Raw genomic sequence first — 12303 nt, forward strand, 5'->3', positions numbered from 1 at the left:
TCTTGCAGATTGTACATTAGTCTTACCTCCAGCTATTTTATGCAGGATCGACTAAATATAGACAGAGGTAGACATGTTAGTCCCAGAGCGATATGAATGAGATCATGTGACATTTTTACCACGCTAAATTTTGTTGGTGTGGGAGCAAGCAAATTTTCTTCTTTATGTGGAAGGGAAAGTTAGCTGAATCTCAGATATTTATAGACTGCAATTGGTTACAAATGAACATATTTTATAATCATTTCACATACTGTCCTGTTCACAGTTCTTGTTTTGCATTCCAATAGATGTTAGAAAAAACGAGGGATTTTTAATTGTAAAGACTAATGGACCTAATGGTTCAGATACTATTCACCGTCTGCATAAATTCCATTAAAATCAATAGAATTTAAGTAGCCTAACCTGAATGCAGGATTGCAGCCAATATGTCTAATTTTACTCATTATCCCTTGGTTGTAAAAGCTGTACGAATCACAAATCTTTCGCCTTTAAAATATGTTGTGTAGGTTTTCTTTAATGACATCATCATCAAAAGGAAGCTGGTATAAAATGTTTACTACAATTAATAAGAAGCTTTCATCAACATTCATTTTGCTAGATTGTTTATTCTCCAAATGCTGTTTGATTTTTTCCCCATGCAGTGATATTTGGGGTCATTATTGCTTTGTGTTACATAAAACACATTGCAACTACTGCACAAGCTCCCTTGTAGTCTAATCTGTACTGTTAATGTTCATTGTCTAACACGTTTCTGAAAATCTCACACCTTTGATTCAAGGACAGCTTGAGTTTGTGATATTAACAAATGTCAATAATTTGTTTAGGATGAAAACAAAGTGGAGATTGTAAGAACTATTTTTCTTACCCCTGCATTATACCATCTCCATTTGTTAGATCTTTGGTGTTTTCCAGTGTAGTCCTATGTAGAGGTACATCCTTCTAAGCCCATTGACTTCAATAGACTTAGAAGGTTATAAGTCTGGTAGGATTGTACTGTCAAACAGCAGATACAAGTATGCTTCTACTGGATAGTTTTGTGTTATGTTTTCTTTCAGAATTGTTTTTTGTTTTTTCTTCAGCTCTGTATTAGATTGCTGCTTGTTTTCAAATTTCTGCTGTCCTTACTCTATCATATTGTTTATTGAATGCCCAAGTCAATTTTCATATTGACTTATACTACATAATCCCCCTTGAGTCTGAGAAAGGCAGACTATAAGTAACATAGATAAATAAATATAAATAAGTAAAATATTCACTAACTCACATGCAGTCCTATTCTGCACTATATTTTTAAAAACTTGAGATAAATTCAGATAGAAAATTGGTAACTTGCCAACATTTTATAGAGATTAGAGAAGGTGCTTAGAACACAGTTGAATATACAGCCCCTGTAGTTTATTTAGATCATAATGTTAAAAAAGCGTATTTTAACTGGAGTTCAATGTTTTGCGGGAACTCTCTTATAGTTCCAAACTCTGTTTTTTACACTAACCTGGTTCCCAATCTCCTGGTCCGTAGGCCCATGAAAATTGACCTTATTAGCTTTCCAAAAGAGGCAGCATTGACTGGGTCCAATTTATGCTCTTGACAGTGTCTCAAGTAATGGTTGTAGAGGGTGCTTCTAGGGAGACTCACTCCTTCTGCTGTTTCATAGTTGTCTAAAAGCCACTGGAGCTATTTCAAATGGGGCGGGGGGAGAGAGAAAAACACACCTTTACAGAAAGTTATACTTTCACAAATACCAAAATAATTCTTAAAGTTTAGCTAATAACTTTTTCACCCCTAATAATTCCCTACAGAAAAGCCAAATGTTTCAGTTTCTTAAACTAATATCACAAATACAGGGGAAAAGAGTTGTAACACTTGTGACATTTGGTATTTATTTCTTTGACATAATTGTAATTTCATGTCTTTGATATACACTTTAGTGTAACATGTTAGCTCCTGACAGAGTTTAAACAATACTGAATGTAAAAGCTCAGATTAGTAAGTTTAAAATTATTTACTGACTGAGCAAAATTTATATTTTATAATAAAACAATGGAAAATTATGGATTAAATCTACAACTGTCCAGAGATGTGAAGATCTTGGGGGGACGGGGACGGACATTTGAGGGAAAAACTTTTTCTATTCCTCCCTACCAGGACTTTTCAGAACTGTGACATCTGGAGAAACACTGAAAAAAACGCCTATGAAATATTTTTGAATGCGTTAAATGCTTTTTAAGACAATATTTTTGTCACTCCAAATGTATACCTTGAAATTTTTATCTGCAGTATTAAATAATAATTCTTATCTGTATTGTAGACACACACAGCATATTTTCAAGGAAATGTTTATTTTTTAAAACATGAATAATTTTGGCAACAATAAATATGCTATATGGTAAGTATTTAGAGTTCAGTGTTTTCTATGCTATATAATTTTAAATGATATCCAAATATGCTAGTACTACTATATATTGTGGCTGTATGAGACTATTTCTGTCCAAATACAACTTTTTATTTCTACAATATTAACTTGATATCCAAATATTCATCTACATGAAACTATTTTTTCCAAATATTATATTCCCTTTTGTTTGCTACAAAATTTGTGCTTTCTAATTTCAACTTTTTTTCTGACTCCACGATGGCAAAGATTAAGATACATGTACTAAGGTAGTAACGGGATGCAGCAGTTCACAGCTCACTCACAAATGTTAGTATATGGAAGTTGTTAACCTGGGACTAGGTCTTGGAGAGAAAATGGCTGAATTAGGTTCAGGACTGTAAGTATGGCAATGTTTGTGGCCTAGTTCAGAAATGTGTTTGCACAGCTGACTGGAAACACCTGTGGAGAAATCTCTTAGTTCACCAGAAATCCAACCTTGGAGAGACTGACTGTTCTCAGAGAGCTCTGTGTTGACGCCTTAGTTTTTCACACAGCTGTAACACCAATTAACAGTTTAGTCCTGATTGGTTCTTGAGCTGCCATGTGATTCACTGAGATGTGAAAAGATGGCTTTTCAGCTCACCCAGTTTGATTAGTTTTCATCGTGATGCAAGTATGCCACAGAGAAGCTGAAAGCTGCATGCTATTCCATAACCTCAGCACATCTTTATTTACTAAATCAACTAGACACGAGAGAGGGCTTACTTTCTAACAGATGGGTGAGATATGCAACAATGGAAACCACTTAAGAGATGTTTAGGTAGCTAGTTCTCAGGTTTTAAATAGGCAGTTTTAATATGTAGCAACAGTAAGGATTTCTTGTTTTAATGTCTGTTGTCTTGAGTAAGAGTGCTTCATGCTTTTGGAGACACTCCTTAATTAATAAACTTATCTTTTACTAAGCTGAGTCTTGAATTGATGTCTTGTGAATTGGTATATCCCAGAAATGAACCTTGAGATTGGAAAGCCTAGCCTCTGGGAATAATTTCGGTCTCACAAGACAGGGAATGCGTCCTGCCTGCCTAGTTGCTGGAGGGGCTGTGATCAATGCCCAGAACTGAGAGGTGAGGTGATTGGTCCCCTATAGCTGGGTATATTTGAAATTTTGCCTGGAGATCTGCATTTAAGGTATTTATATTTTTTCAATTACATAAATAAGCAAATTAGTATAATTTATGTTAAATAAGGATACATTTTAGGTCATTAAAGCAGTAAAAGAAGTTTTGATTTGGCAGTAAAATATGTACCACAATTTCCCCAAATTTCTGCAGAAATAAGCCTTTTTTCTCTATGGTGTCAAAATTTCTGGAAATTTTACATACCTACTCTTACCAGTGACAAAGTGTAGCACATTCAATTACAGTGGTAACTAGCTATGCCTTGTAAATATTTTTAATTAAGAATATTGGAAGCAGGAAGGAAAATGTTAATATATCAGTTAGAAAGCACATTCTATATTATGTGTTTGCAAAAATTACAGATCTATGGACCAAAAGTGCAGACTTTTCCTGCTTTCACCTTCCCCCTAGCAAGCACCAAAATGTTGATACTGGGTGTTATGCTGTTCCTCGGGGACAAAACAGCCATATAACACAGGCAGCTGCAGTGAGGGGAGGAAAGTAGAGAAAATTGTCTTTCCTGTCTCTTCTGCCACCTTGTCTTCACCCAAAAGGCTGAGTGGGATGATTTAATATAGGGGTCTGCAACCTATGGCCCCAGAGCCAAACATGGCTTTGTATAAAAACAATTATGAGAAAAAAAGAAATTGAAATCTTTAAATTGTTATATTTGAGGGATAGGTGAGATGCTAGAATAACCAATATATGAGGGAATGGTAAAAAAGGCGATTTCCACACAGGTTATCTGCTCCAGGTTCAAGGTTGTTGGGAAGCAGCTTCCCTCCACCCCCTTTCCCTATAAAACTGACACATTCACATGCCTCCTGGGGTTCCCTGGCTTTTCTCCTACATTTCTCAAGCCTGGTTTGCTTGGAAGTTTTGAGAAAGATTGCAGCAAAGCCTGAATTACTATTGCATGGTTGGGAAAAATCAGACTTTCCTGTCCACATGGCAGCCATTTTCCCTGACATTGTTCATGTGACAGCCATTTTCTCCCCCTGCTACTGGGAGGATTTTTAAAAAATCAATACTAGAATATTAATTAATGTTGTAATTAAATGTATAACAGTTTATCTGACTCTCCCAGCTTTCTTTAAAAAAAAATAAGTCTCTGGACCCTTTTGTTGCAGAGATTTAAGGGGAAAGGCGTATCACTCTAACAGAAGAGAGAATCAAAACTTTAAAGTTAAATAAAGATATCTGAATGATTCCTATATCTAGAGACTTATAACATGGAAGGTTTTGATAAGGAGTATTTATAAACATCCCACATCTAGTTGGTTTCCAAGTGAACAGAAGGCACAAATCTTTAGCAGAATTGTTCTGAATTCATGTAGCATCAATGTACCCAAATACAAATGGCAATGGGATTATTTTATTAATGATATCAATGTCAGATTTCAGAGAACACATGGAAGTCCATGTTCAGTCTGGAATAACTAATAAAATTCAAACTTAAGACATACAAGTACTTCAGTTTCAAGTATCACCAAAGTTCAGTTCAAAATTAATGCTAATATGAAATAAATGTGTAGCATTTCATGATAACACAAAATACTTGAATAGCTACATGAACAACTTGCCTATTTAACAGTATTAAAATGACTTAGTAGAAAAAAATGATGACAAGCACTCTATACAAGGCAGACGAAGTATCCTGTATAGTCAATCAGATAAAACATCACTGTCATGTAAATGTTACAATTAGGGGTGTGCGCTTCGGGTTCCCAGTTTGGAAAAAAAACCTGAACTTGGCCCGATTTATAAAGATTTGGTATTTCCGAATTGGGGCCAGTATGATGGTCCCAATTCAGAAATACCGAATCAAAACTTCCCGAAGCGATTCGAGTCGCTTTGGGAAGCTTCGGCGCCTTTTTAAAGGGCTCTCTCCCACTACCACCCCACTTACCTGGGACATCCTGGCGGCTGTGGAAGTGGCGGCACAGGCAGCGGAGGCGCCGGCTGTGGCCTCCACCAACCTGTTGACTGCCGCCGCAGCGGAGGCGCCTGCTCCAGCCTTCAGGAAAGGTAAGTGGGGTTGGGGTTGGGGGAAGGGAGGCTCAGGGGGTCTCACTTCAGTATGCTCCAAATCATTAAGAAGCATACCAAAGCGATTCCAGTAACTCAAACCCAAAGTGGCCCCGGTGCACCCGATTATTTCCCTGGTGCACATCCCTAGTTACAATTTTTAACTAAGAACTACAGATTCTGAAGAGGTCATCACATGATTTTTAATTCTAGTATTTATATCAACTAAAATAGCAACTTCTTGAATTTATTACTAGCAGCATAACTAAGAGAACTTTTGCAGTATAATGATAAAGAGATTGAGCTGTATATCAGGAAGGCCCCAGTTTAAATCTCTACCATGAACTCACTGAATGATCTTATGCTAGCCACTACTTCTCAGTCACCAAAAATAGAAAGAAGCTAGACCAGAGAGATTTAACCTAAGCTTTTCCTGACAGATCAATAAAGACGTTAGAGGAGCTCTTGATGGAAAAACTTGGCTGTTTTCACATGCCCGTTAATGCTTCCAGAAAATCGCGCAAAACTAGTGGCACGGCAGCATCTTCATCATGCCATTCAATGGGAAATTGCGATATGAACATGCCATCGTGCCGTGAGTTTTGCGCACTTTTCCAGAGGTTTTAGCCATGTAAAACGGCCATGGTTGGCTTTGTTGCTAAGTGCACATTCTTACTGTTATATCTTTCTTGTAAGTTATCTCCTAATATACCCCTGTGTGCCAGTCACATTCACTGGATGACCTCCTCCTTTCTATGCCCTTTTGCAAATCAATATGCTCTTGTTGGTTCAGGGAAGAGCATTATTTGGTGGCAGGACTAATGCTTTGGAACGGTCTGCCTGAAGAGGTGCAGAGGATATCTTTACCTCCCATTTTCCATAAGGCATGTAAAGGTGCCCAATTTCCGAAAGCCTTCTTTAGAACTAATGAAGTGGTAGATCTGTGTAGTAGAGGGTTACAGAGGATACTTGTGCATGAGACACTAATTAGATTAGTTATATATGCTCTTGAATTATGGCATTATTCTTGTTCTTGCAATTTGGTAATACTTTTCAAGCTACCTCAATTTCTGGGGAAAAGGTATGGTACAAACATTTTAATTGCATCAGTATGCAGTAATTTGATCTCAAGAAAGGGGGCATAAACTTCAAAAACTGGCATTGGTGTGATATTACTCCAGTTTTGGAACTGGAAGTGATGTCATGGTATCACCAATGCTGATTTTTATCCCTCATTTTGTTCCTGCTGCTCCATGGAGTGGCCGCAGGATCATAGACCTCCAGGGTGGGAAGCTGCCCACCTAGCAGCCCTAGTGAACTATTTTTCCTCCTAGGATATTTATTTGTTTATATTCGATTTATATTCTGCCCTCCCCACCTCAGCAGGCTCAGGGCGGATTACAACGAAGTTTAAAATCACATTTCACAATTTATACCATTTAAAAACATAAAACACCTTAAATACCATAGATTAAAACAAACACACACACACACACACACACACACACACATATATATAAATGTAGACACAGTGGCACATAATCTGGATGACCACCTTTTTAGCCATCTCCATTTGGCAGGGAAATATGTGAGAGATGGAAGGTGTCACTGGAAGGGAGGGCATATGCTATACTCCCCCGGCTAGGGGGCACCGCCTCGCATCAACCATATGCCTGGAGGAACAGCTCTGTCTTACAGGTCCAACGAAAAGCTAATAAATCTCACCAGGCCCTGGTCTCATTGGACAGAGTGTTCCACCAGGCTGGGGACAGGACTGAAAAATCTCTGGACCTGGTCAATGCCAGGCGGGCATCCCAAGGGCCAGGGATCTTTAATAGATGTTTATTGCTCGAGCGAAGAGTCCTCTGGGGTCCACACGGGGAGAGGCGGTCCTGCAGATACACCGGTCCCAGTCCGCGTAGGCCTTTATAGGTTAGTACCAAAACCTTGAACCTGATTTGGTACTCCACCAGCAACCAGAGCAGCTGGTGCAATACTGGCATTATGTGCGGACATATCTGTGTTCCAGTGATGACCCGTGCCTCTGCATTCTGTACCAGCTGTAACCACCAGATCAGGTTCAGGGGAAGCCCAGCGTAGAGTGCATTACAGTAGTCCAGCCTAGAGGTAACCATTGCTTGGACCAATGTAGTCAAGTCACGGGATGAAAGATAAGGGGCAAGCTGCTTGGTCTGTTGAAGGTAACAAAAAGAAGACCTGGCAACTGCAGTAATCTGATCCTCCATTGTCAAGGAGGGATCGAGAATCACCCCCAGGCTCCTAACTCTTGGAGCTAGTGTAAGCACTGCCCTATCGAGTGTAGGAAGCCGGGGTCCCAAATCCATGTTTCCACGACTCAAGTACAGGCTCTCAGTCTTCGCAGGGTTTAATTTCAGCCAATTTTGCCTCAACCATCCAGCCACAGCTTCAAAAGCATGCTCTAGGACAACGGGCTGATCCAGGCCGGCCATTGAACAACAGATACAGCTGGGTGTCATCCGCATATTGGTGACACCCAAGCCCGAAGCTTCACACCAACTGGGCGAGGGGGCGCATATAGATATTAAATAATAATGGGGAGAGTATAGTCCCTTGCAGCACACCACATATTAGTGGCCTACAGGATGATAATGTCTCCTCCAGCACCACCCTCTGTCCCCGATCGTGGAGAAAGGAGACTAGCCATTGTAACTCTGTCCCCTGAATTCCCACATCAGCGAGGCAGTGGGTCAGAAGGTCGTAACTGACCATATCGAACGCTGCTGAAAGATCTAATAAAATCAGCAGCACCGATCTGCCTCGATCCAGATGCCTGCGAAGATCATCCATGTGGGTGACCAGCAATGTCTCCACCCCGTGTCCTGGGCAAAAACCAGACTGGAAGGGATCTAGGGCCGAGGTCTCCTTCAGGAAACTCTGCAGTTGTTTCTCCACCACCCGTTCAACCTCCTTACCTAGAAATGGGAGGTTCGAGACCGGGCAGCAGTTGAGTGGGTCGGTGGGGTCCAATGATGATTTCTTCAAAAGGGGCTGCACCACAGCCTCCTTTAGTACCCTGGGAAAAACTCCAGAGCTCAAGGACAAGTTTACAATCACCTCCAAGGAACCCCGCAATCCGTCGACACTGGCTTTTACCAGCCACGACGGACATGGGTCCAGGAAGCATGTGGTAGGCCTTACTACCTGCAGAATCCTGTCCACCTCCTCCCCGGAAAGAGGGCTGAAATGATTAAATATCTATCCCGATGATGGCCAAGGGGCCTCTAGTTCATGTACTTTCGCCTATGATTCTGTTTGCTGTTTCCTCGGGTCATCTTTTAGTGTAATTGTAGTTATTATTTAGTTGTTATTTAATTATTTACCCAGCTTCAGCAGAGCCCAACCCTCAACCTCCACTCGTGCCGCCATCTTGAAACCTTATAGAATCATTCAATACTGACTGCATGATTTTTTGTGAACTTTGCTTGCAATTTTCTATTGCATATATCTATTATTGAAGTATATGCAATAATAACATGTGCCAAAGTTCCTTTTCTTCCCCAATGGTTTACTACCATTATTTTGCACGCCTTTCTGAAGGGGGCCTTGCAGCTTTGTGTTAAAAAAACTACAAATCAATTAAAAATGGAGTCAGCAGACACGGGTGTAAAACTCAGGGAATCTGTCACTTAGTTCCCCTCTTTGCTAGGAATTTATTAATTGGCCTTGGGTAAACTACTGCCTTTCAGCTTCAGTTGCTTATCTCTAATTTAGGGATAATAATGCTGGCCAAATTTACAAGGCTGCTTTAAGAATTACAGAGATAATGTATATGAAATACTTAGAATGCTCTAAAGCACATAATGCACTTCATAAATACAAAAATGACAATGATATGTTTAACAATTTTGAATTATTTTAATTAAGAGGATTTTGTTTTTGCTTTTTTTAAAGCATAATTTAAAAGTGGATAGTTTTAGGTCACTGATGCAAATTCATGCTTAGACTGGTCATTCATAAGCATCTTTTAAATGTTATTCACAGTTATGAAATCACAAGGCATGAGTGACATACATGGGAAATGGTAACCTTTAACTTGTGTATTAAAAGGTTATTTCATTAATGAGCTGACAACAGCACATCTGAGGACAGAAACCAAGAAAAGTAGTTTCTAAACTTTAAAAAATTATTCTTTATAATTAATCTGAATAGATTAAAGGAGATATGTAATTGATGTTTACCAAAAGGGAAAGACTGAAGAGCAATTACAAAAAAAATATGCATCTCCCAATTAAGTTTTAAATACAGCATATAGGTGCTTTTCCTACATAAATTCAGTCAAGACGTTTTTTACCAATAATCTGTACTTTGACAGAAATTCATTGTCACCTGCAGATGCCATTGTTAACAGCAGTCTAAATTCAGAACAAAACTGCCTTACGATAGAGATGTGTGTCACTAATTCAGGCATGTCCTACAAATTTGAGGTATGACCCCCTCAAGGATAAGTAAATTAATTGCTCTCTTGCTAGTATAGGATAGACAACATAGAAGCTTCACCTTGCCTAAGTCAGTATGAGGTGAATGCTTCTATGATAAACCACAGATTAGTTTGGCAAAAGTTCATGCAGAAGTGTTCTATCAACATACACTATCATTAAAGCTAAACAGAATTTCCAGGCTCAGATGCATGTACAACTGTATGTCACATGCTGCAAATAAATGGGATGGATATCAAAATAATGTCACAAAAATGCAGGGTTGCCAGGTCCCTCACTATAGAGAAGTATCCCCTGCCACCATCCTCTGCCCTCCACATTGCTTACCTGGCTGCTGGGGGGGAGGCATCTGGAAACAGTGAAGGAAGGCCTGAACCTTGTACACAAAGTGTACATGCACCCATCAGTGGTGTTGGAAAATGATGTCATTTCCATCACAATATAGAATCAAGAGGGGCCAATTCTCTAAAAACTGGCCCAAAACTTTAAGTCTAGGGCCTATTGTTAGAGAACTGGCCCCAGTATGACCTGGCACATCTCTGTCGCAGTGGAAATTGTCATTTTCTGCTGCTGCATACACAGGCAACTGCTTGTCACCCCTGGTGCCCACCACTCCCTGTTTGGTTCCCTAGGGACCTGACAACCCTATAAAAGTGAGAAAGCATTAATAGACTAATATACAAATTCTTTGTAGAAAATACAAGTTAATAATTTAAGACCATGCTGTTAGAAATTTATTGAAAATTTTGCTATGATGGTGCTAAATACCTATAACTTGGAAAGTAATTATATTGCAATCCATTACTATGTGAACATGTTCTAATTTGCTTTTTATAGTTGCAGGCAAGTGCTAAGTGGGGGAGGAGAGCGGGGAGGGGGCACAGCGATGAAAACACACAGACACAGTGCTGGAGGTAAAGAGGCCACAACTTTATTGAGATTACAGCTCAGAGAGCAAAGGTGCGCAAAGGGCACTGATCCAAGCATTGGCTGACCCGCCTGCCATGCTGATGACCCACATGCCCCCTCAGACCCCTGCTGAAAGGGGGAACCATGGGATGACAGCCATTGGGATGCCACGTGGGTATACACCCCTGTGTGAAACATCCCCTGCCACCTGGGAGTGAGGTGGACTGACAGCCCCTGACTGGGCATGCACCGGCCATTCCTCACTCCCCAGACTCCTTATGGGGATCCCCATAATAGGGAAACTGAGCTTGAGGGCCCTGTTTCCCCCCAAATGGATCAGTGCAATGCCCAATCCACCATCTACACACTCCAAAGTTCTGACAAAAGGGAGGGCTGGGTGGGATGCCGCAACGAGCCAAGTGCTGAGGGGCGGTGGCCAGCTTCCCAGACCAGGGGCCCGCACCAGATGTGCATTGGCATGCTCCCCTGGCCCCTGGTCCTTCCCCACCCCTCCACATCATGGCGGCCGCCATGCAGTCTCACCCCTCACCCCCCCGCATCGCCCGCAACCGGGGCTCCCAGTTGAGTCTAGGAGCCGTTATTTCAAACTTATGCAAAAACAGTATCCATCTGTACTCACCATCTTCCCAACTTCATACTTAATCAATTAAACTCATAGCCAAATTGTCCAATACACAAAGAAACAAATTGGTTGGGGTTAATTGAAGTATAGATAATAGTATAATGATTCAATTTTTAAAAAGGTGTTAAAAGCACTGACCAAATCTTATTAAACAGTATTTTAACTCTCACAAACTGCATTTTGGAGTAAGGAACTACTCAGAAGCAAAAATAATCATTGTTTTACTATCAAACCAGGCTTCTTCCTTTTTGTAGCCAAACAGCCCATTTTTTCTTGTAATAAAACCAAAAGACTAAAAGGTCTTACAGTAACATTCAAATGAAATCAAAAGAAGGGATTTGTAAACCCTGTGGATTATGTTGATTGATATACTAGGTTTTGGAAAGTTGCACCATTAATTCAATTTGCATTTGGCTGATAAATAAAACAAGCTGTTTCTCAGAGTTGCACCTAATTAAGCAAATTTTAAATGCTCCCATTTCAAAAACGAGTCTCAAAATAATGGAAATATATTTTTAAATTAATTGTTTTGTTTACAAGAAGATTTAGTTACTCACTTTATTTTAAAAAAGAAATATTCACATAATAAGAGATTTTCAGTTTTAAATCACTGAAAGAATAATTAAATCTATGAAAGAATAATTTTGTTGGGAAATATTAGTATATGAGCAGTGTTAAAGTAAATTTAAATTT

General features: G+C 39.7%; 1 protein-coding gene across 1 annotated transcript in view; it reads right to left on the reverse strand.

Annotated features, from left to right (window-relative positions):
* Positions 1-12303, reverse strand: part of RFX3 (regulatory factor X3) — a 261190-nt gene that overhangs the window by 62187 nt on the left and 186700 nt on the right. Inside the window, exon 6 of the mRNA XM_054986134.1 lies at positions 1493-1674. Within this exon, the coding sequence (XP_054842109.1) occupies positions 1493-1674 (182 nt within the window). The remainder of the gene's footprint in view (positions 1-1492; positions 1675-12303) is intronic.

The sequence above is a fragment of the Eublepharis macularius genome, chromosome 8, assembly GCF_028583425.1.
Source record: "Eublepharis macularius isolate TG4126 chromosome 8, MPM_Emac_v1.0, whole genome shotgun sequence".
In the NCBI taxonomy this organism is placed as follows: Eukaryota; Metazoa; Chordata; class Lepidosauria; order Squamata; family Eublepharidae; genus Eublepharis; species Eublepharis macularius.